Below are 24,804 nucleotides of genomic sequence, written 5' to 3'. Positions count from 1 at the left end.
CAATGTTTTCTAACACCCTGTATCCTTGACATATGCAAGTATCCAGAGTACCACACCCCCTTAAAGAATTATTCGGCAACATTTTTGTGTTATTAAATTTTAAAATACACTTTTATTTCATTACTAATAACATTACATACTTGTATTTCATATCAATTAATTGGAATCTTATCATAGAAAAAATCGTTCAAACCGAATGTGACATACAGACTTTACCGTGACATCAGTGCTTTTCATTACATAGTAGATATTTTCATTTTCGTTCTCAAAGCAATGTCGCTTACATGTATGTATATATAATATATTTTGTTATTCTTATTAACATAAAACTTTTGCGTTCCTATAAAAATTTTGGTACCATTTCATACTTCAAGTTTCTCAACCAAGCTTTATACAAAACCATTCAAATTACCGCAGCACTTAAGCAATTAAAATATGCATTCATAAATTGAATATGCAAAGGTGCAATTTATCTTTTTTTATTCATAATGGTAGAACGTGTCAATGATAATTTAGTAGTAAACAATAAAAGTAAACTTCCGCGTTCTTTACATACATAGGTAATCTAATTTGTGTATATGAAATTAAAATAGTACACAGATTTCAGAAATTTTAAGTAAAAATAATGGTTCAAAAGAAGTCAATTGCATCACACATAATTAGTTCGCCTTCGTCCATCGTGTTTACTTTAAAACTTCTAAAAAGCGATTTTAAGCTGCAACAAAATATTGAAATTAAATTATTGAAACCAGTCAGCGCACCACACTCGCCCTACTTACCGGAAACTCTGGCAAAGGCTAAGCTTGATTTCTCGCCGCTAAAGCACTTGCCAATCTTTGCGCAAATGCTTGATTCATCAGTTTCGCCACCCTGTGCCAGATTCAATATGCTCTGGCCGTATGTTCTAATCATGTGGTTACACTGTAACGTAAAATTAAATTAAATTAAAAACATATATTTAAAAAAATAGACGAAAAATCGTACAATATCGTAATATTTGGCATCGAGTACTTGACAACCCTCCAAAAGCATATAGTACTCCGTAATGGACTCGTGGTCCAAATGTTGCTTGAAGTATGGCAGCAGAGCAGATGTGGCGCCATGACAAACGCCGCATTCAATGACCTCATCTACACATGAGAGGGAATGGTAGAAAATTTGTAACCTCAAATTCTGGTTGAAAAAAGGCAATCACTTACCGCTAACCACATCCAGTCCAGCGAAACACAATTGCATTTGTTGACACATCATTTTGGGTGGTACGCTGCCGATCAACGCTAAAATCGTGCTGGTATATTGATCGATGAATTTGTTGCAGCTTTTAGTAACAGTTTTCGGCATAATTTTGCAAATATTCTCAACAGTGTGTTTAATTTCCTCCTGGGTCGATGCGTTTTTTATTTCGGATTCTAGTTTAGTCATGACAAATTCACATAGCACACAAGTGGGTGGATCGTTCACCATATCATCCATGCCGACAAAACGATCGTTGTGTGGCGCATACTTTTGACCGGGCAATACAACAACATCATACTTCAATGCCTCATCGATATCCACTGCGTATTGTAAAATTTGATATAAGCGTATTTTGAATTTGCATTTGTAAATAAACTTATTTTCACTTACGATCCTCTTGTTCGCTCCAAATGCACAAACCGATCTCGCGGCAAATCATTTTCGGTGCCATTTCCTTAACCAACAAATCGGCGATTTTATCCCCATATTTAGCTATGTATTTATGGCATTTATCACGTAAATTTTTGCGAAGTTTATCGCAAGAATGATCCAGGGATTTCTTAATTTCATCCTGGAAGGAAAAATTAGAATTTAAAAATTATTTATTTGAGAAGCAGTACAGAATTCAACTTAGAAATGTGAACTGCTACTTGAGAAATGCTCTCGATACATATACTAGGTTGTTCAAAAAGTTTTGCGGTTCGAAAAGACAAACACAATTTTATGCTTTGGAATACACTTTATTTTTCAGCATAGTTGTTGTTGTAGAAGCATTATCATTCCCCATACTTATATACTGCTGGAATGACAGTCCTTGGCCGGATATAAATCCGGGTCGTTTCGGTAACGTAGAACCGACTGTCGTGGAAACGACAGTATAGTCTTCCTGAACACTTGTTCCAATTTAAGAATTCCATTCCTGAAGTGAGAATCTAAAAGGACTGCAAAATACGCTTCCGCAGCTGTTATGACCTCATCATATGATGAAAAACGTTTCTCACGCATGAATTTTTGTAGGTCTGGAGACAGATGGAAGTCGCTAGGGGCCAAATCCGGTGAATACGATGAAAGCTCCAACAATTTGAGCTTTAATTCATGGATTTTAGCGCTTGTCAATATGCTCTTGAGACACGCTGCATTTTCCTGATGAAAAATATTTTTTCCTTTTGCAAACTGGGTATTTTTTCACTAATTTTTTCCTTCAGCTGGTCTAAAAGATATATTATAGATATTCAAAATTTATTTTATATAATTTTACCAGTTGCAAGTAATCCACAAACAAAATTCCTTTCGCATCTCAAAAAACTGATGCTAACACCTTCTTGGCCGATTTCTAGACACGAATTCGTTTCGGAGCCAAACACTCGAAACAACAACAAAAAATCAGGTTAGTAGCAACGCTCTCTCTTATCGAACCACAAAACTTATTGAACAACCTAGTGCATAACAGTGCACATTTAAAAATGCTAGGACAATACACAACAAGCAACAACACAACAACAAAGTGAATATAATTGCAGTCGTAATTTCAAAATCCCACAATCCACAGTTATTTTCACTTAAATGCGAATTGCCCTATTATAAAGTTCTTCCAAAAAATATTATATACAGAAGTAACCACTTTATGCTTATACCTTGGTTGTGTGCTTGCCAATTCTTTTCTCGGCAATCTTAATGACCTCCTCACATAACAAACAATTGGGCGGTTCAATGCGTCCAAATGCAAGTTCCACGGAATCATTGCTATCGATTTCATTTACTCCTAATAGAGAAGAAGTAATATGAATTTTTTTATAAATTTTTTTTTTTTTTAATAATAACTTCTCTCTACCCACCTTCTTCGCGGCTATTGCTTTCCAAACTAATGCCCAACTCATTCAGCTCATCGCTTGAGTTTTGGCATAGTTTTATAGCAACACAGATCTCTTGTGGCTTAAAATCGGTGATCAACATGTCGATGAGTTCGTTCATATAGGTTTCAACAAAATCAACACATTCGGATTTTAATTTCGACGGTAAATGTGCACACAAATTATCGAGCACATTCTTGATGTTTGCCTGCAAAAAACAAAAAATATTACTAATAGCGCTGTAAATAGTGAGCAGTTTATTGCATTGCTGAGCTACCTTTGACTTGTTGTCCTTAATCTTTTCTTGCGCTTGTTCGACAGCAAACAGGCAAAGTGGGCATGTGGGTTTATCGCTTTCATCAACGTGTTGCATTTCGCTTACTGAAGGCTTAGAAATTTTCGGCGCAAATATCTCTACGTCATCGAAATTTTCGTGATTGGCTGGGCACATTCTCATTTTAGGACAGACTTCACGTGGATTGAGACCTTGAACGAGGAGCGCAATCACAGCATCGCCGTACATATCAAGGAAATTGTGGCATTCGCCACGAAGTGTGCGACCCAAACGGCTGCAAATGTTATTAACGACATCCTTGATTTTGTCCTGAAGGGGAAAAAAAAGAAAAAAATCAAATGAATAGCAAATCTATGCTTTGTGAACATTTACAATTTTATAAATTGAGCGTGTGCTAATAGTATTTTGTACTCATCAGAATAAATCAAATTAACCCCGTATTTTCTCACCTTTTTATAGTTAACAAAAATACCTTTATCAAAATGTTTAAAAAAATAGGATAGAGGCCGTTGCCAGTAGCCCTACGTAGTTTTTTGCTATCCTGAATGATATTCCGAATCCTATCGGTATATGGTAAGCTAAGCTAGATCAGAGAGTTTGTATGTGAATGAATAGAACCTTATACAGCCTTATTCAAATCTACATTACAACAATATCCATTTTATCACTTCAAAGTTAAGACGTGATCTGCTTTGACCTTTAGCCATTTTTCCTTTTTTAGTTTTGTTTATTTTTTATGTGTATATAATATTCTGTTCAATTTTGTTTCTTTTACACATATTTTTTTTTTTTTTGTTATTTTGCTCTTTTTACATATTTTTCTTTATAATTTTTTTCAGTTTTATACAAGGTGGCGAGAAATTAATCACGCTATCGGAAGATTTTAAATTTATATAATTGTCAATCATATTTGTGAATTAGACAGCTGCAGTATACACAGACAAACAAGGAAACGCGTAAAAGTCAAAATAAAGATCAATTTATTTATTATTATTTTATTTATTCAGTAAAAAAGTTATTCAAAACCAAATAGGATGATTAATTTTGTGCCACCTTTTATCATCTTTTTATTTTTATTTAATTTATTTTTAAGTCAAAATAAAGATTCCCATCACTCACACAAACAAAACATTCGCTGCTGAAGTGACAGTCCTCGGCCGGATATAAATCTGAGTCGTTCCGGTTACGTAGAACCGACTGTCGTGGAAACGGGTGCCACCTTATATTATATTATCTTTTTATTTTATTTATTTTTATTTTTAATATTATACATATTTTATTTTATTTATATATTTTATATTATTTTTTCTTTATATATATTTTTTTATTTATATTTATTTACATTTTTTATTATTTATTTATTTAGTTTTAATTGTTTGATTTGATTGATCTGATTTCGCTTTGCACAATTTTCGAACTCGAAAGCGAGTTTATTCAGATTCCAACCAATTTCTTCAAAGTGCTACATCTGAGTTGACTGAATGAGATATGAATCAATTGGTTTTTACTTAAAATTGGAAAAAAAACAAATTAATAAGTTGGATGAACTGTAACATTTTCTATTAACGCGAATCGAACATGTCTCTATATTTGTTTTTATTATTTTTGAATATATTTAAAAAAATTGTATTATTCTTTTAAGGTTTTATGTTTTTATCATTTGTATACAATTTAAAATTTATTTATGTTTTTTTAATTTTTTATTATTATGTTACTTTGTTTTATTTTGCTATTTTATTATTATTATTTTTTCTTTATATTATTTTTATTTTTTTTAAATATTTTTTTGTTTTGTAAATTTTTATATTTCTTGCATTTTTATATTTTTAAAATTTTTATTATCCTTGTAGCTTTTAATTTATTTTCTTATTATTTTTTATTTTTTATAATTTTTTTATAAATTTTTATAGTTTTGTGTAATTTTTTGTATTCTTTTTTACTGTTTTTTAGCTTTTTTATTATTTTTAATGTTTTTAATTATTTTTTATTATGTTTTAATTTTTTTATTATTTATATATTTATTAATTATCTTTTTATTACTTTTTCCAATTATTTTTTATTATTTATTTTCATTTTTATTTATTTGTTAGTATTATTTATATTAATTTTTTTTTTTATAAAATTTGTTTTATTTTATAAAATACTTTTTGATATTATTTTTTTTTTTTTGTATTTTTATTTAATGTGTACTTATATTTTATTTTGCTTTGCTTTATTTTTTCATCTTACCTTATTTTATTTCTAATTTTAGTTTGATTTATATTTTATTTTTTAAATCTTTTGTTCTTATACGTATTGCCTATATATTTTTTTATTAGTAGTTTTATTTTTGATTTATTAATGTTCCGAGTATTTTTGTAGTTCTTTTTCGCCTTGTCCACGCCCTTTGGATTTGCGAGGCCAAAACGACCTGGATTAATGTACATCCAGCCACGGCCCTCTATATATCACTGCTCAAATATATTTTTGTAAATACTGTTTAGGTTGCAGATCCTTGATAACTTAACTATTATAAGCCACAACCAAATGCACGTTTGATTAAATCTAAATAATCATTAAATCAATCCTACCCACCTCTGTGGTTGACGTCGACAATTCGACTTGAATATAATGCAGCACATATTCACAGAATGTGCATAACTCTCCGTTATCTACCAGCAGTCCAGGATTAGCTGCACCCATCAATGTATCAATTGGCAAGGTCATAGCATGTATCTCCTCCTGTGTGAATTTCGGTTCGTTCGCACCCAATTTACGTAGTGTCACTTTGATTTCAGCTGGTTGCACGGAAGGCAACAATGGCCTGATTTCACCTTTGAACGCCTCAGCATTACCTTTCGGGCACACACCAATCATAAAGCAAGCACCATTAGCATCCAAATTGTTTACCAATGCATTATAGATAACATCATAGTACTGATCCACCAAGCTGTTGCATTCCTCGCGGAAACCTTTGGTTTGATTGCACAAGCCATGCAATACGTCTTTAAATTCAGATTCGGTTGTATTGGCAATCAACACGTCACGTAAATGTTGTACTAATTGTTCGCACAATTTGCATGGTATATCATCGCCCAAACTGGATGCGAGGGCAACAGCATCTTCTGGCTCTGTGGGATCTTCGGCGTGTTTGTGATAATTGGCAGCGCACGAACCCGACATGTGGCATATGCCAGCAGCATTCAAGTGCTCCTTCATGTGATTATAAATATCATTGAAATAAGTAAGTACAATATTGGAACAGGCATCAGAGAAGGACGACATTTCACCGCAGAGATGCAAAATATTTTCGAGAATTTCATCGCGATTGGCTTTGTTGAATTTCTCTGTAATAAGTGAGCCCAAATGGTTGCAATTGCTGCAAGTAAGCAGGTGCTGCTGTTGGGGAGCTATAGCATCCACTTCTTTGCTTTCCTTTGACTCATCGGATTTCTCCTCCGCCAATGTGCCATCCAAAGCCGATTGGTAGTAGAATTGCAACAATTCATCGATACGCGCATTATTGCAAAGGCCAGCAACCGAACAAACTTGCTGTAATCAAAGAGAAATATGGAATTTAATTTTAAAAAAAATTGTTCTTCTAATTTTACTTTCACTTACATCTGGATTCATTTCGGAAGAGAGTGCCTCAACCAATTCAGGCACAAAGTCATCAGCCAACTTGGTGCATTCCTTCTTTACAATTTTGATCGGTATGAGAGCACAAGAGCCTTCGAACACTTCCTTCAGCTCTTCCATAGTTTCATTACTACGCAATTGGTCGCGTGCCTGTGTTACCATATCTTTGCAAATCTGACAGATAGAATCGTCGTCCACGGGTACATTTTGAGTCTCCCACACAGTTTGAATGCAGTGACGTACAGCATGGCAACCTTTTGCATTTCTGTAAAGCAAGAACAAAAGAACATCTGTTAGACGGATGCAACTCACGGGGGCAAAGTTTGCTTCCGGCAATGTGTAGGTGACGTCGCAGCCGTAAAAATTTATTATAGCAAGTAATTATTGTAACTAGCGACAACTCAAGCTGAATGGGTTTTTGGGTTACTAGCATTCGGTTGCCTTGGGTTCGAAAGCCACAGTAGGCGTGAAACATCGAATATTAGAAAAAGTGTATGCTGATTGCGTTCGCTCCTCGGCAAACAATGGCAAACCCTCCTCCCAAGTGCATGTTTGCCATAAAAAAGTTGTTTATAAAAAGCGGCATGAAACTGTAGGCCCCTCAATTTGTTTACTCAATTGAAATAGTTTTTGATAAGAAATAAACTACGGACTACGCGCCGGCAACTTAGCAGATGAAATTCTGCAGTTTTAATAAATATTGACAAATAACAAAATATATATTATATACATATGTATGTTCATAACATTGGGTTTACGCTTTATTCTAAAATAAAATAAAATAAATTTTCTAAAATACTGCTGAATTGGCTGTCGTTGATCAGGATCTTTCCGGTAGTATTGAACAAATTGTCGACACTTATTTGTCTTGGATAATATTCACTGGTGTAGCAACAGAAACATACATGTACGGGGAATGCCGCTGGAGTGACAGTCATTGCCCGGATATCATCAGAGTCGTTTCGGTAACGTAGAGCCCCCTGTAGTGGAAACGTAGGTATTCCCTAAGTATTCAAGTATTTGAAAATACTTACTAGGGTCGGGCACTTTGATTTATATAGTATTTGTTATAGAATGAAAAATATATAGAAAATAATAGAAAAACAAAAAAAGGAGTATAAAACTGGATAAAATATCGCACAGGCGTGTATCCAACCTCCAACCAGTAATTTTGTGAAATTTACAGAATGCTGACAAATAAGTTAATAACTGAACAAGAAATAACGGGAGGAAAGAGGCTTCTCTTTTATTAATTAATTTTTTTTTTTTTCAATTATTAAATTTTCACAACCTAATATCGCAAAAAATTTTCGAGGAAACATGAAATTTCTCAATCTGTTCAACTTCCACGTCAGCAAAAAACCTCTTTATTTCGGCGAGATGAGTCATTGAGAATATTTATTGAAAACGAAAAATTGTAAATTAAAATTAAAAAAAAAAAAAGATTTATTTATAATTTAAGCTAATTTTACACAATTGGTAGCCATTATTTATAGAAGTATAAAGATTTATGTATATGCGAAGGAAGCTAAATTTTTTTTTCATCATGGAAAAATAGTCGGTTAAAAACAGAAAAGTCGAAATATTATTGTATTGTAGTATACCATATTTAAGAAGCATTTACGAAGAGAAATTGTAAAGGTTTGTAAACAAATGCCTTCAGATTATATGTAAAACTTTTTGGCCTAACACCATCCGAAATGCAGACTTGTGGCAGATCACCGAGCAAGAACCAATCAAAAAGTGATAAGAGTTCGTAAATGGTGATAGAGCGGACACACTCTCAGAAAGGACAGGGAAAGCATAAGACGAACAGCGTTGGAATAGAACCCTCAAGAACACAGACGACCCGGCTGTCCACGTTGACACGACAGTTGGTGCTACGTTACCGGAACGACCCGGATTTATATCCGGCCAAGGACTGACACTACAGCAGGCTTCCCCGCACACGTATGGGAAATGTTTATACTGCTACAACAACAACAACAACCCGGCCGTCCACGAAATACCGAATATACGGAGGCCGAATATACGGTAACCTTCAAGGCCAAGAACAGGGGGTCCAGAAAGGGAATAGCGCAATATTATAGGACTTGTGAAGAAAGATGTGAATGTACTGCTCCAAAAGAGAAAGATGAAATGAGCAATATGTTTCAAAAATATATTAGAGCTTCAACTGCCAGAACAGTCTTACCAAAAGTCATGGAAGAAGTTTGCCTAATAAATAGTAAAAAACGCATTGCTTTCGCAAATGAGAATATACACAAGCCTCAATAGTTTTGAAAAAAATGCTATTTTTTCTGATGAAAGCAAGTTTTGCATTTTTGATATCATAAAAAAAATGTGTGGAAGGAGTCTGGTGCAACGCTGAATAAAGAAAATGTATTACCAATAGTTAAACATGATGGTGGTGGGGTGATAATGTGGGAGTGTAAGGCAGCTGGTAGCGTGAGGAAATTCCAATTTATTGATTCAACAGGAGATAAATATGCTTAATTAGATATTTTAAAACAAAATTTAATAATTTAAACAACAAACAGCCGTTGAAAAATACTTAAAACGGTGTCCAATTTTCACCTTTGGTTCAATAAAATCACTTAAATGTTTTGCAGATTATATTTTATTTTATAAATTTAAATTTTTTTTTTTATTTATTATTTTATAAGAAAAATATACATTTTTTAAGACAATTCGAAAATTCTGCGAGAAAAAATACTTAAGAACAAAGTAATACAAACAAACAAAATAATAGTGAAATCATAAAAAAGGCGAAAGGGAAAAGAATATTTTAAAATTTTTTTGAAGATACTTTTTGCTTTATTGCTGCTGCACAGCGCCTTTGTATTGGCATTATTAAACCACTACAAAGTTCAATAGGAATGCATTCCCATGATGCCTTGGCCTTTCCAAATAACTGATCCGAATTTGTGATATTCTGCGTACTGAGTGAATGTTTTACTTCGTTCCAAAGATTGTCTATTGGATTTAAGTCGGCCCACAAAGATGTACAATCCAGAACAGTGATCAAATTGTCTTCGAACAACTTTTTTGCCACACCAGAAGTGTGTTTTGAATCATCTTGTTAAAATTTCCAAATCACTGGTAAATTCTCTTCCGCATAAAGTAGCATTTTTCCTTTCGTTATTGGCTTTTCCAGGTGAATTTAGTTTCTCGATGGATGTCAGCAGTACTCTCCCTTGGATCCTGTTTTGATATTCCAACGATCATTCTATCAATCTGGCTAATATTGTTTTGCACTATCTGTTCTCTATGATCGCTTTTCGAAGAATTGGGGTGCACATTTTCCCATTCGACATTATTGAATCGTTTCAACAGTAAACGCTATAGGAATACTCCAGATACTCTATTTTTTACATACTTACAAGTTACAATATAGAGCAGAAAACAATTCACAAAATTTTGGACAAAGACCGAATCGTTCTGAAGTATATTTCTCACAAAAATATCAGTGTACCTACTAAAACGGAAAAAATCAATGCGAACCCTTCAACACATCATTCTTAAGTATTTTTCAAGGGCTGTATATATAGTAAAGTTATGGCTTTTCTATAATGTCCCACAACTATTGCCAACAACTCTACAATCATCAGATTTAAACCGTATTGAAAACTTATGGAGGCTTCTGAAAAGAAATATTATAAAGAGGTTTTGAAAGATGTTATGTAGGAGGAGTAAGAAAAGATTACTGTCGAAGGAGTTACCAAATGAGTAAACTCTATGCCCAAAAATGTGCTTATTTTTTGAGTTTTTGGAAGGTTTTAATTTTTTTATAAATGAGCGTAGATTTTGGAGTGTGTAATTTTTTCGTTTTAATTAAAAACTACATTTTGATGCCGTTATATAGTTAAACATAAATTAATTAATTTCTAAAACAAAAAACTTGCTTAAGTGTACGAAATCAAAATAAAATGTTGTAAGGCGTCAGTGTTTTTTCTAAATAGACACACCTCGTATGTATTTACAGCATAAGTCTGATGTAACAAGGTCGGGCAGATATCGAATTGGGTCACAGGAGAAACATAAACGCGATAAGACTCGTGCGACAGAGCACTACCACATACATCTTCAACATGTAATACATACGTGTGCATACGGAACCACTCGCGCATGTAGATGTTCATAAGTTACTTCTAATTTTAACATTCAATAGAATTTAGTTGCGTGAATCACAGATGCATACAATTCCTAATTAGTCTTTGTAAAAGAAACGGAAAAAATGCAAATAAATATAATGACTTTTAACGATCCCTTCACCAATCGTTCTTATAAAATTCATAAAATCCATACAATTCCAATTTCCTCCCTAAAATCAAAAGGCATTGGACATACCGCAAGCGTAAGCTGTAGGCAGGAAATGTATTCAAAACAACAAAACATACTTTTGTCTGCACATAAAATGCATTATCAGCGAAAATGTTCTGAGTCAATAAATATTAAAAGAAATATTTACATTATTTGATTAATTTAACTTCAGCACCACGACGAACCTCCGAATCAAGGGAATTTAAATGAAATATGAGTGGAGATCAAAAATGAAGTGAACCGCAAAATTTGTGACATTATTTAATTTGTACATTATTTAATTTGAAACATGCTTACGGACACAAAAAGAAGAAAAGTCGCTTATTTCGGACACATAACAAGATACGCCGATTAAGAAGGATTTAATTTGTATAATACCGATGCTTATTAGTATGTGGACTAAATAATTTATACTTAAGTATTGATAAAAGCAAATAACAAAAACTTATCAATTTTTTTCGAGAGCATAAAAAGCATTAACGAAAAAAAACAGAAAATTCGAACTGAACTTTATTTAAAGGCTAATCAAGCTGTGAAATATTATTTTTATATACATTTGCATAAAAACATAAAAATGTAAACAATATAATAGAAATATTAACAAGCGATAAGAAGAATGCCGTTGGAATCAACGACTAGTCAGCAATTGCAGGTCATAATAATATGTACATTGCCATATTTTCTAAACAAAAAATTGCACAAAATTTGCAACACTACGTTCACAATTTATCACCATTTCGAGAAATGTAAATAAAAAAATTGAAATTATACACTGATTATGAAATGTATTCTTGTTTTCATTTTCAAGCAAAGCTTGCCCTAGCGATATTAGCCAGTAAACAACGACCATTTGCATTAGCGACGCTGAGACACAGATAAGTGAAGCGTAGCCAGTTGAACAAATGATAACGGACAAGCAAAAAGAGTTGATGAACCTAAAGTACTCGCAACAAAAGCGAGATGTATAAAACATATACAGCTGGTTGTTATTTTAAAGTCTCTTGTCGGAAAGTTTGAGTTATATAGATGACTTAATAAAATACGCATATAAGTTCCCCTATACGAGTACAATCTGTTTGTACGTAGTAATATTTAACACTAAACCTACCGATACTTTATGTATTCCTATTCCTACCAAAGTGGGTCAAATGACCCGCCTTTAAAATGTTATATATATATTACTAAGTCTAGCGAAAAATATATCAATTAGGCCAATTTGGTACATGAATGAAACAATTGTTTTCAATTAATGATTCAAAATAGTTTATATATTAAATTTAAAAAACATAAAAATAGTTTATTCTTTGCTTTGTTTTTGCTCCTGTTGAAAATCTTCTTTCGGCAAGTTCTTCAACTAATTAAAATAAAAATAATTATCTAGAGGTGTTTTTGCCGATTGTTTCTCTATATAAAACTCTTGAGTTGATTCCAGCCAGGTCAAGAATATTGAAGAAAATCTGCGCAGGCCATCTTTGCGATTTTGATTTCACTGAGTATTTTCTGGCCATCTGAATCGTCATCTCTAAACCGTACTTAGTATTATTGTAAAATCTTATCGTTTCTGGTATAGGCTTGCCATATGTTTCAATGCTTACAGATTTATGTTTTGCGCTTAGTAAAAGCACTTTTTTGTTTGTCTTACTTTTATAAATGGTAAGTGAATAATGACTCGATTTACCTCATGATGCAAAGAATAATGAGATGGCGCCCATCGTGGTCCCGTTACTTTGCGCTCAGCGAATTTGACAACTAGTTACGTGATTTTAGCTCCAGTATGGCCAGATTACCATTTTCGTAACTTGATTTATGATTTTTTTTTTGTTATTTTTATTATTTTGTGTCTCGGAGTTTTAGTTCTTTCTTCATGACATTTTTCTAGTTGTTCTAATTAAAATGTCATGTTTATAATTTTGTAAAATATGCATTTTTTAATAATTATTTAAATAATTCACTCAGTTTTATTTAGCTTAACTTTTTTTTAACATCTGGTGGCATTGCCCGCGAGTGCAGGTGTTGTTGGTGTTCTTCTGCTTTCGGCAGACAAATCTCTCTCTCGCTACTGCAGTGTTGCCTAGCTTTGGATATAAAAACGCATTAAAATGCCCATTCAAAGAAAATAACCCAACAAATTTTTATTGAATCACTTAAAGAACTTTGTATGCGTGACAAATTGTCTTTAAAATGTGCGTTTTTTTAAATAAATATGTCATGCTTATGTACAATTTAATTTATGAGGTTTTTCTTAAACGAGACTCTTTTGTTAAGGGAACGGCTTTTTTGCTATATTTGAAGTTATGTAACTAGATAAGGTACTCTTTTTGTAAAAATGTCAGTATGGTTTCTTTAGTATTTTCTGGTAGTTTGTGGCTTATTTTTACAATGAATACAACTCTTAATGTCCTATGTCTCACTAAAGATTTATGACCGGAAGAAACAATTACACCTCTAAGGTTTTAATTCGCATTCAATAAATTCAAAGGCTTTTTAAAATGTGTAAAAAGGTTTTCAATCTTAAGAAGAGTTGGGAGCGGGGCAAATAATATTTTTGCATAACCTTAAATGGAGCCAAAAATTAAATTTGCACTTTCAAATGATCAAATTTTATAAGAGTAAAAAACTTTTCATTAGCACTAAAATCTTCTCAGAGATCTGGTCACATTGCCCATGATTGCGGTTATTGTTGATGTTTATGAATATTCGTTTCTTATTTGAAATGTGCGTTAATAAGAACAAACGGTAACAAACGTTTTAGTGAATATTTACGCAAAAATAAGATATTTCGTGAAAGTGTACTCGTATAAGTGAAAAATAAGAAAACATGAAATGTGCAGTGAAAAATTGTGCTAGTAAGAACCTCAATAAAGCGTGTGATATAAGCTTTTTTATATTATATTTCCAAAGGATGAGGCGCTCTGCAAACAGTGGATGCATTTCTGCCGGCGAGGAAATGCCTTCAATCGAAAAACGAGCTTTATATGTATGAAGCATTTTACTAGTGATAGCATTGAAGCATTCGGTAGCTTTAAATTAAACGCAAAAAGAAACAAACACGAAACTTCAAAATTTTCGCATTTTCGGTATAAAAAAGCACTAAATTTATTGCGAAGAGCAAATGGTTGGCAATACTGCACAACTCAGCAAACGTGACGACACGTACGCTCTGATGGGCGCAATCTTGTTTATATCATTCTTGGATTTACCTATATAGTTTTGTTGAGAAGCGTGGCGCACCATCTTTCTTCTACTTGGCTAATTTGGGCAGTTCTCTTATGCTTCCGCGAATCGTTTCCAAAAGAGTGGTTCTCTTTTCTAATAGTTTCGTAGCGAGTGAAGCGCTTGTAAAGAAATTATCTGTAGTGACGCTTCTTTCGCATCCTGTGAACGGTTCCATTAGTTTGAGAACAACGAATTTCGCAAGCGGAGTTGAAGCAAATATGAAAATCCAAATATGAAAATCCATTTATGATGTATTTTCCAAATATGAAAATCCATTTATGATGTATTTAGTGCTGACATCAGATGCTAGCCAAAATTTGATACCAAACTTATTCGGTTTGTTCGGCATATATTGTGTAAATCTACTTTGTTTTCGAAGAGCTGTTCATCGATAGTTACATGTTACACAGGCTTCTAACAATTTTGGCTATTCTTGATGAATTTGTACCATACTTCTGAGATTAGAGCGAATTTACCATTTTGTAAACGCTGGCTTCGTTGCTGGCTAGACCCCATTTAGTGATAGATATGAAATGTTCAAATTTTTTGCCTGATATAAGCCACGTGCATATACATAGAAGACCAATAAATACATTCACTTTTGCAGGAGTAAAATTCCATTGAGCTCCCAATACTCAAGAGGCTTCTTCTTCTGTGCATTTTCTTATGTGCTCCATTACACGATTGACAATAATCAAAGAAAATACAGTTCTTACTTCTTCTTATATTGCGTTTGGCATACGCTGTCGGGCCTACAACCTCCCTAAAAATATTATAAATTGGAGAACGTCCAGGTGTTGCGCTTTGTTCTATTTCTTGCCAAATTGTACCATCAGGCGCAATTTCAGTACATCGGTCTTCCACATATTTTTCACTTTCTGAACTCGATAACGGTATTTTTCTCGTCTTCGCTTTCTTTACCTGAGGACTCACATTCATCTGTACTGTCAAATGAATTATTATATTGTACTATGTTATCTACTTTACTTTCAGACAGATGCTCCTCACTGAATTCCGAACACTCTTCATCTATGTTATTTATAACTTCCAATGATTTCAAATATCTTGAATGTTTTGACAATTTTGGGATAAGAATTATATGTAAAATTATCAAATAAGAATTTTTGATTCACAAAATAGCACTATAACTTGAAATTTTTACTGTAACGCTCGCTTGTAGTAGAACGAAATTGGCTATTCATCCGTCAGTCTGCAATAAATATAACTCAATGGAGCGAAATATAACACGTAATAGGAAAAACGGCTCAATCAAGAGACACAATCTGTGCATGGGTCAAATGACCCGTTACGGTAGTTAGAGCAGATCACATATATTTCTCGGTAAAACAATTAGCAAGAGAGGAGTAAATTTTGAAAAATACATTCGATGTATTTTTTAATAAAAGTCGTGAAAGAAAACGGCGATTTAATAATGTTATTTCCAAAATCTTCTGAAAACAAGTTTAAAATGGGTCATTTGACCCGTCATGGTAGGTTTAGTGTTAATTGTAGTTGTAAATTAAGGGCAATACAAGGTGGCGCAAAATTAATCACCCTATCGGAAAATTCATAATTCTTGCAAATGGCTGCAGTATCAAAACAGACAAGCAATGGAGCGCGTAAAAGTCAAAATAAAGATTTCCCTCACTTAAAATCTTCTCGTTTTTTATTTATTAAAAAACCTATTCAAAAACAAAGCTGCCGAGTTAATTTTCTGCCACCTTGTAATTTCCACTGATGGGGATCAGTTAGCTTATTAATTTTGGTTCATTTTACGACAGGCCAAGACAACTTTCTAATTCTAAAGTGGGCGAACGAAAGGAAAGAGGTGTTTGAAAAGTTAGTTTTACGGGGCGAGTGAAGACTCGATTAATGAAATGCCGGGTGCTTTTCTCATTCAGTGCAAATGTAGAATAAGTCGGGTCAATTTAGGATAGGTAAGAGTTGTATCTGTTTTTTATAAGAGCGTACAATTGTTGGTGTTTGCCGATGATATTGGCATCATCGGCCTTCACAACCGCGCTGTTCCAAATTGGATAAAGAAGCAAAGCGAATGGGTATGCTGGTGAACGAAGTACCTCTTGTCATCAAATGAGCAATCGGCGCACTCGCGAATTGGCACCCACGTCACGCTTGACAGTTTTGCAGTTGTAAGAGACTTCGTTAATCTAGGAACCAGCATTAACACCGATAATAATGTCACCCTTGGAACTGAACGGAAAATCTCACTTGCCAACAAATGCTGCTTTGGACTAGGTAAGAAATTGAGCAGTAAAGTTCTCCCTCGACGAACAAAATTATCACTTTATAAGGCGTTTATTATGCCCGTTCTATCGTATGGCACAGAAACTTGGACGATTACAATACCAAGTGAAATTGAAAGATTCTGCGGAAGATTTTTGGACCGTTGCTCATTAGCAACGGCGATTATCGCAGGCGATGAAACAATGAGCTGTATGAGCTTTACGAAGACATAGACATAGCGCAGCGAATAAAGATCCAGCGGCTTTGTTGACTAGGTTATGTCGTCCGAATGGTTTCAAACGCTCCAGCTCTGAAAGTATTCGATGCGATACCAGCTCGTGGTAGTAGAGGAAGACTTCTGCGTAGGAAAGATCAGGTAGAGAAGGAGTAGGCTTGACTTGGTGTTTCCAATTGCTCGAGTTAGCACGAGGAAGAAATGTTTGGCGCGCTTTGTTAGACTCGGCCAAAATCACGTACGCGGTTATCGCACCAAACAAGAAGAAGAAGCGTTCATCTGCCGCAATACCCAGAACGTAATTGTGCCGTGGATCTGGTCAGGTAAAACTTCGTATACAATAAGTGACACTTGAACTCTAATAAGAACATTAACACGTTCCCGCCGGCGCTGTTATTCATGGTCTTCGCCCACAGACGGCAACGTTTACATCTTTTCGCTCTATCGGAAGCGATTGCAGGTTATATAAAACGAAATTTTTTCATAAGGGTAGTCGTTTATGGCTTCTCATCTCATAGGTACCGTCTAATAAAGTACCATTGGTGGTACACGCCGTCCCATGAAGCAATCTTGTGCGGGCCACCGCTGGTACACGCCGCCTCATGAAGCAATCTTGTGCGAGCCACCGGTGGTACGCGCCGCCCCATGAAGCAGACTTGTGCGAGCCACCGGTGGTACGCGCCGGCGTGAACGTGTTAATAGGATGACAATTAGTGAAGAACTTCTATTAATGTCATTTGAAATCTGCTGCTTACACATCTGGTCCAGTGGTTGTTTGTATGTACGAGATTTGCTAAAAAAAAGGTGAATTTTCAAATTTCGCGGGCTACGTACATTCGACTTTCAATTACCAGTATTATTTTTTTCTATGTTGGTACACTCGTCTCGAAGACGGTTTTAGCAATACAGCATGTTTAGTTTGTTTGTGAGAGGCATAAACAAGACTAGTGTTTTGCGTGTTCGGCGATTTTCTGCTATAAGAAATGGAATTAACTGCTCGAATACACTTGAAATGATGACAGTGGCATACGGTGGGAGTACTCTCAGTCAAAAAAATATTTTCAAGTGGTACAGGCTTTTCACAGAAGGTCGAGAAGACGTGAATGACGACGCTCGCTCTGCACGCCCCAGCACATCAACAACCCATGAAAATGTTGAAAAAGTGAAGAAAATTGTTATGGAGAATCGTGGAATCAGAATCGGAAATTGTGGGCATGAAGCGTGTGTTGTTGCATGACGTCAACGATGATTCAGATTTGCTTAAAAGGGTCATAACTGGTGGCGAATCATGGGTATATACAATAGATATGACATCGAAATCAAAGCCCAATCGTCCCAAAGCGTCCAAGAGTGTCAAAAGCCGATAGCAGAAGATCGCCGAACACGCAAAACACTTGTCTTATTTAAGCCTCGTATTTTATTTATTAAAAAAAAAAATCGATAATACATCACTCGTTTTGAATAAAGTAAGACATAATCCTATGATTTCGTTATTTGCTGGATTTGCTAAAATTTGTAATGTGGTAGAAATTTGCAAAAGTATTTGTCCTGTTGTTACGAAAAATAAATATGAAGAGCCCTGGCTTATTGCGGTCTCGATGTAATTCCGGAATAAGAAAAAAAATTTCTTTGTATGTATTGTATGTTTAAAAAAAAGTAATACTTGCAAATATTTTAGCTGTTATAAAAAACTCTTATCTGGATAATTTCTGCGAAGATATTATGCTCGAGGTTTTGAAGTCAACTTAAAATCCAGCCCAAGCCTCGTAATTTGGCATTTCAATAATTCGCAAAAATCATATTCGAGTATATCTCATCGAAATTTTCCTCGGGGACGAATCTGCTAATACACGTAATGCGGCTTATCTTTTCCTTACATTCTTTAATTCCAATTTTCCAAAGTGAAGTAACACCATACTTACTTTTGTTAAATGTCACAGCTCAGATTTCACTCCCCCACAGGTGTATATGGGGCTCGTTCGTTCGAGGCTTTAATATCAATAAGAACAATTGCTACAAACTCTATGCTTCATGAACGCCATTATCAAATAGTCATCAGCATAAAAGATTAGTGACACTCCTTCTAATGCAAAAAATAAAAATATAGAAATTAAACAGCAGTGGGGAGAGGACACTGCACTTCCCAGACGAACTGAATAAATTCGAAACGGAAGTGCAAATCAACAAGCCATGTTAAAACATTAACGAGCAAACACTTATCCTGATTTTTTTTTCTTTGCAACAACAATATGGTTTAGGTAGTGGTATATGAGAATCAAAACTTCGTCGATGTCTCTTAACACTTATACACGACACTCGAGGGTCTGCTTACCGGAATGGCTGGACTTGCTTTCGACTAATTACCACCAATACCATCAATTGCAATTCCTCACTTACATCAAAACATTTTAGAGCCATAAAAATACGTAGATTTTTCCAATAAGACCCGTTCGAAATGGTATAAAACAAGCTGTTGGTCAGGTATGAACGAAATTCATGCCCTCACATGGTTCCTAATAATGTGCTGCTCAATCATGTTACCTATCATAGTTAATTGACATAAATTACTGGTTAATAACACAAAAAGCAAACCACCAAAACAACCTGGACGACTCGTTCCTATTAGAATACCCTGCATAAGTAAGTTGAAAGCATAAAAATATATTATATATTTAAGTGAAGTGCGAAAACTCTTCAATATAATCAAATGTTAATAAAAACTATTCACACAAAGGGTGAAGGGACGCACGAACGAATGTATCATACATAGATAGGATGTACATAATTTTGAAATTTAAGGCGATATGCAAATTCCAAAAGCATATACAAGTGAGTATATAAAGCAAACAACCTAAGCTTCAGTTTGACTTGGTTTATAGTTTCATTCATAATTTTCAGACGAGGCGGTAATTTGCCAACGAATATTGCCTTAGTCATACGATTTTTAAGCGATGAGTAATAAAAAATTGCAGTCATACTTATATATTTGCTTGCAAGCGAGCCTAAAGTACAAGGTGAGTATTTTTAAAATTACTGATTAGGACAATATTTTAAAGCCACTAAATACAAAACTTAGAAATGATGTGAATAAGAATTCTCAACAAAGAATTAGTGAACAGTGTAGTGAAAAAATGTTTAGGGTTATCAGCTTATGGCCGTTGCTCCATTTACTGCCAGTGCTCGATTGTGTAAAGGGGAAATAAATCGCATCGTTAAAACGACACCCGTTCGCCAAAGAAAAAACAAAGACCCAGTGTAGAGCGAGTAGTTTCGCGAAATAGTACAAACATACTCGTACACCTATTTGCTTATCAAATTGCTTTTTCTTAATAAATGAAAACACACAATATATACTAAACATATTCACATATACATATAACAATAGAAAAACAGACTGAAAATAAAAATGGGTTGGAAAGAGAATCTCTCAAACTATATAGCATTTAGACGTATGCCGAAACAGTGTTTGCACAATGCAGTGCAGCTCGTTGCAAACGCCGGCGATACTGCTAAAAACCTATTCGCTACCACAGGTACATATGAAAATTCTTTTGTGTTCGATTATATTAGCACTTTTGCAAATGATGCATTTGTAGTAGGTGTTGTATATATTCTTCAACTCACAACTCATTTCACTTATAGCCCGTTGGACGTCACATTTGGATAGCATCCAGCGGCGCAATTCCCTTGCCTACACGCAGTTTCGCTATGTGATTTTCGTATGCTTATCTCATTTCTTTCTTTTTTGCCATTCGATTGTTTTGATTTTGACCATTGTATTAACTTTTTGCGTCTCACGAAAAGGTGAGACCATAAGAAATGTCTAGGCCCAGATAAGTACACAGTGTTTGAGGAGAGGGTAGTCGTGGGTATAATAATTGATATATGGAGCTACGAGTACTTACGTTAGATTTTTACACCAGAAACTGGGTCCCCATGTGCATTGTTTAGCTCCTAACATTGGCGTTGCACTCACAAGGAGTGTACCTGTAATAGACGGAAAATTGTAGAAAATTCCGTAGTCAGAAAAAACACACACACATACACAGTATATTTGGATAGACGTTGGTAATTTATATGGCTTAAAGAGTACGCAGTTACATTGCGAAAACACAAAATACAAGCCAATGTATTACTTACCAGCCAATAGCGCGATTGCAGCGCAAAGTACAAAGCTGCGTTGCATTTTGCTGAAAATCGCTATACACCACTTTGTATCACTACTAATTTTCCTCGACAATCAATTACACTAATTTGAACAAACAAAATCCAATTTTCTAAAATACAATAAAATGGCAAGTTTACTACAGTATTTTTTTCACAATAAGAACCGTACAACACAAATGATAGAAGATGAATAATCGGAAAATACAAGTCAAAGCACATTCCAAATTTTTATTGTGGACTGAATGAAATCTGACAATTGCGGAGTGACATCTGTGGAACTTATGTGTTGTTCGCAGAGTTGCATACGTAGCTGATATTCAATCACATAAAGATGTATTCATAGTCAAAACTAAGTCTACACCATAGTTTAATGCAGTTTTTTTGGCTTTAGTGTTGACTTAGCTATCAATACGATTCATAAACTTTAAAATTGAGAGAAATACTTTATATAACATTAAATTTACCATTTTTGCTAAAGCTCAATATGATTTGAAGTGAAAATATCTTTAAAGAGGAAAATATTTTAAATTATCTTTAAATCAGCTTAATTTTAACAGTTATATATAGCATTTACGTTTTAATGTGCCCTAAATGTATCTGGAAATGGATATTTCTTAAAGAAAATTACATGCTAACTAAATTGCAAAACATTAACTTGTAAAACCGTTTTGGTAATTTCTTTTTATTCGCTCAATGTTTCTGGGGAACTAATTTGGTATCCGAATACTTAATTCTAAAGTATATTCGACATTCGCAGCTCTCAATTTCAAATCAAAATTACGAATTATCGGTTTGAATGGGGTAAGGTTTGGCATTCCAGTCGCAGTTCGAAAAAGAGAAATTTTGAAATCACCTGGTTGAATGTGCTTGCATGATATAAAGAAATAAAAAGCGAACAAATAAAAACACAGAGGATACAAAATATCTTTTACTTCAACCTCGTGCCTCGCTAGCCACGACATTGACCTTTAAGAGATACCCTTCCGTTGCAGAAATTGCAAATTTTCTCGGCCTTGCAAAAATCAACAGCCAAACTTCATATACCACGAAAGGAAATATGTCGTAAAAGTTAAGTTCTAACCCCACATCTCCACCTTTTGTATATAAAAAGCTGTTGAAACAGAAATTTTAGGTGTAGACCGCGAATTTTTCTCTTAAAAATATTCATAATTGATAAGTAAAAACATTCTCAGATGGTCGTTAAAAATGCCCATAGCTGAGATCACCTAATTCCTAAACGCTATTTTATGTAACATCGTTGCATAAAAAATAATTAAATTTTGTATTTATTTTTGTCGATATTCTATTGTTTTTAATGTTCATGAAAATTCTTATTTGCCATAGCGACCCCGCCAAAACACTGAAACAATAAGACCAAACGCTTACACTATCACACACTTAGGCGCCTGTAAAACTCCCATCTAGGGTGCTTCCGGAGCAAGACCCCAATTTTTTTTATTTCGCATAAGGTGAACGCAGAAAATGACGCAGAGGTCTTCGATAATGTTCTATTGAAGTTTGCGGACCAGACCTAAATCCAATGGAGAGCCTCTGGAGCAGTCTTGGCAAGCAAGTATGTATATAAAGGCCAACGCCAGTTTATTAGCCTATTTACACCTTAAAAACGCTATTCAAGAGGAACGACTACATAGTATCAGTCACAATAAATAACAGAGGACATACAAGCTATAAGCAGTGGCGGCGCTAGGGGCCTCGCAGATAACCGAGTTACCTATTTATTTTCGTTTCGCCAATCATCTTGGCTTCGCCTTAATGAGCGTTTTCACACACACTGCCCGACACGATATCTGTATTGGGTGAACATGTTTGTAAGTAATGTGTGTGGCATTTATCATTTATTTATTGATTAAATTCATGGGTGCAGGTAAACCTATGAATGCAATAAATAAATCAGTTATACGTGCAAAAGATCTTAGTTTAGCATATATACAAACATAATGTGTGTGTGTCCTCTTCATTATGAGCGTCCAATGTTAATATCGAGCGCTCGATTTCGCGCACGCCGCACGAGACTCTGGACAGGGAATCCCCGTGTTGTTTAGTTTATTTTTCTATATTTCATTTGTCTGTGAGAGTAATTTTCTTCATACTTGCAGACTCGCAAGCGCAAAACTTCTTTTTATTGTATTGTAAAGTCATCACCCCGTGCACAGTTCTAGTGCATAAAAGTTTTACGTTATTTGTTATTAATTTCATACCTAATGTTAAGGTAAGTCAACATCAACTTTTTGACGACTTTAACGATAGTATCCTACAACCCAAGGCCAGAAAGTTGAATTTCCTGGCGGGTGTGAGATGGTGGCCGAGACGGCCACGGAAGTCTTGTAATCCGCTAGAGCGCGCTGCGGCTCGAGCAGGCCTCAAAAGTCGCTCTTCCTGGAGTCAAATGTGGCCAGAAACACCGTACTTTCGGCAGAGTGATCAAGAAAAATCAAAAAGTTACCTATATATATAAGTCGTAAATACTCGTAATATTAGTAAAGAAATAGATTCAATTTTATATTTACCTACTTATTTTTAAACCTGCGCTAGTGTTTTTTCTCGAAATAATAGAAATATAATATTTCGCCTCCCGACCAATGCCTTCGAGTATATTTTGTATGCGTCAAAATTCGTAACAATTATTTTCACAGATCACTTATTATTTACATATGTAGTTCAATGAAACCTTTAGACAAATTTCTGATACAACTTTACCTTCAACATGGAGTGAATCTGCTGTGACCCAAATTTCTGAATCCAATAAAGAGTAAGAAAGTGAGTATATCTGTGAGTCAGAAAAGCAAGAGCAAGAAGTTCATTTATGCGAGCCATTAATAGACCTATGAGGTTTTGCTACGTGTAAATAATATAAGTAAGCTATGGCAATCGGTTCAAAGGCAACTATTGATACTTTACGTTTATTTTGTAGCTAGATTTAAGAATTCCGAAATACAGGATTTGAAAAAAGCGTAACAGAAGCTAGATTATTTGTGGAGAAAAGTACTTGTGAAATTCAGTCTCAATTTAAGGAAAAAAGAATAGCCAGGAAAAAACGAATGCTTAGCTATGAACATACTGATGAACCAGTTGAATCTCCTGAAATGCAGTTCAGAGTTCTATGCCAAAAGAGGATCTTCTCAAACATTTTACTGATTTAGGTACAAGGCTTCGGGAAGGCGAAAGCAGTGATATACAGCCTTTCGAACTATATGAAGAGTTTCAGCTTTTAAAAACTAATTCACTAGACTCTATCAACGACGCGAAACAACTCATCCAATACATTTTACAAAATAATTTAGAAGAAATATATCCAAATGCTTATATTACAATTAGAGTCATGCTTACAGTTCCGGTCAGCACAGCTTCCGCTGAGAGAAGCTTCTCAAAGTTGAAATTGGTAAAAACCTAGCCAAGACAGACTATCCGCGTTATCAGTTCTGTCAATCGAAGCTGAAATAGTGGCTAAAAGCCGAAAAGTTCGACTATTTTAATTTTTGTGTGTAATTATTTTTTGTCATCATTTTATTAACAAAAAAACTCGTTAAACTCATAAATTATTTTATAATTTGGCCCACTTAGCTTTACGGTTTTTTTCACTGCGAAGTAAAGAGGCCTCG

The 24,804-nt window shown here is 34.5% G+C and overlaps 1 protein-coding gene and 1 long non-coding RNA gene across 2 annotated transcripts; both read right to left on the bottom strand.

The window, feature by feature from the left end:
* Window positions 1–304: 304 nt before the first annotated feature.
* Window positions 305–21,380, bottom strand: LOC128855085 (prosaposin). Its single transcript, XM_054089698.1, has 12 exons — window positions 21,158–21,380; window positions 20,923–21,004; window positions 6,982–7,264; window positions 5,956–6,912; window positions 3,364–3,690; window positions 3,072–3,294; window positions 2,871–2,998; window positions 1,627–1,807; window positions 1,200–1,556; window positions 985–1,130; window positions 780–921; window positions 305–715 (listed from the first exon to the last, which is right to left on the bottom strand). Exons 1-12 carry the CDS (start codon window positions 21,201–21,203, stop codon window positions 711–713), a joined length of 2,877 nt encoding a protein of 958 aa, XP_053945673.1. The 5' UTR covers window positions 21,204–21,380; the 3' UTR covers window positions 305–710.
* Window positions 13,423–20,916, bottom strand: LOC128855086 (uncharacterized). Its single transcript, XR_008453690.1, has 2 exons — window positions 17,540–20,916; window positions 13,423–17,449 (listed from the first exon to the last, which is right to left on the bottom strand). It is a non-coding gene; the product is annotated as an uncharacterized LOC128855086 (long non-coding RNA).
* Window positions 21,381–24,804: the final 3,424 nt, after the last annotated feature.

Source organism: Anastrepha ludens, chromosome 2 (genome assembly GCF_028408465.1).
Source record: "Anastrepha ludens isolate Willacy chromosome 2, idAnaLude1.1, whole genome shotgun sequence".
NCBI lineage: Eukaryota > Metazoa > Arthropoda > Insecta > Diptera > Tephritidae > Anastrepha > Anastrepha ludens.
Note: the sequence above shows the minus strand (reverse complement) of the source record. Positions and strands in the feature narration are given on the sequence as shown.

Coding starts and splice junctions, on each gene's coding strand:
- LOC128855085 (XM_054089698.1), bottom strand. CDS start 21,203: ATGCAACGCAGCTTTGTACTTTGCGCTGCAATCGCGCTATTGGCTG. Junction 6,913..6,981: donor CTTCCGAAATGAATCCAGAT/GTAAGTGAAAGT, acceptor CTTTGATTACAG/CAAGTTTGTTCGGTTGCTGG. Junction 1,131..1,199: donor TGGACTGGATGTGGTTAGCG/GTAAGTGATTGC, acceptor TCTCATGTGTAG/ATGAGGTCATTGAATGCGGC.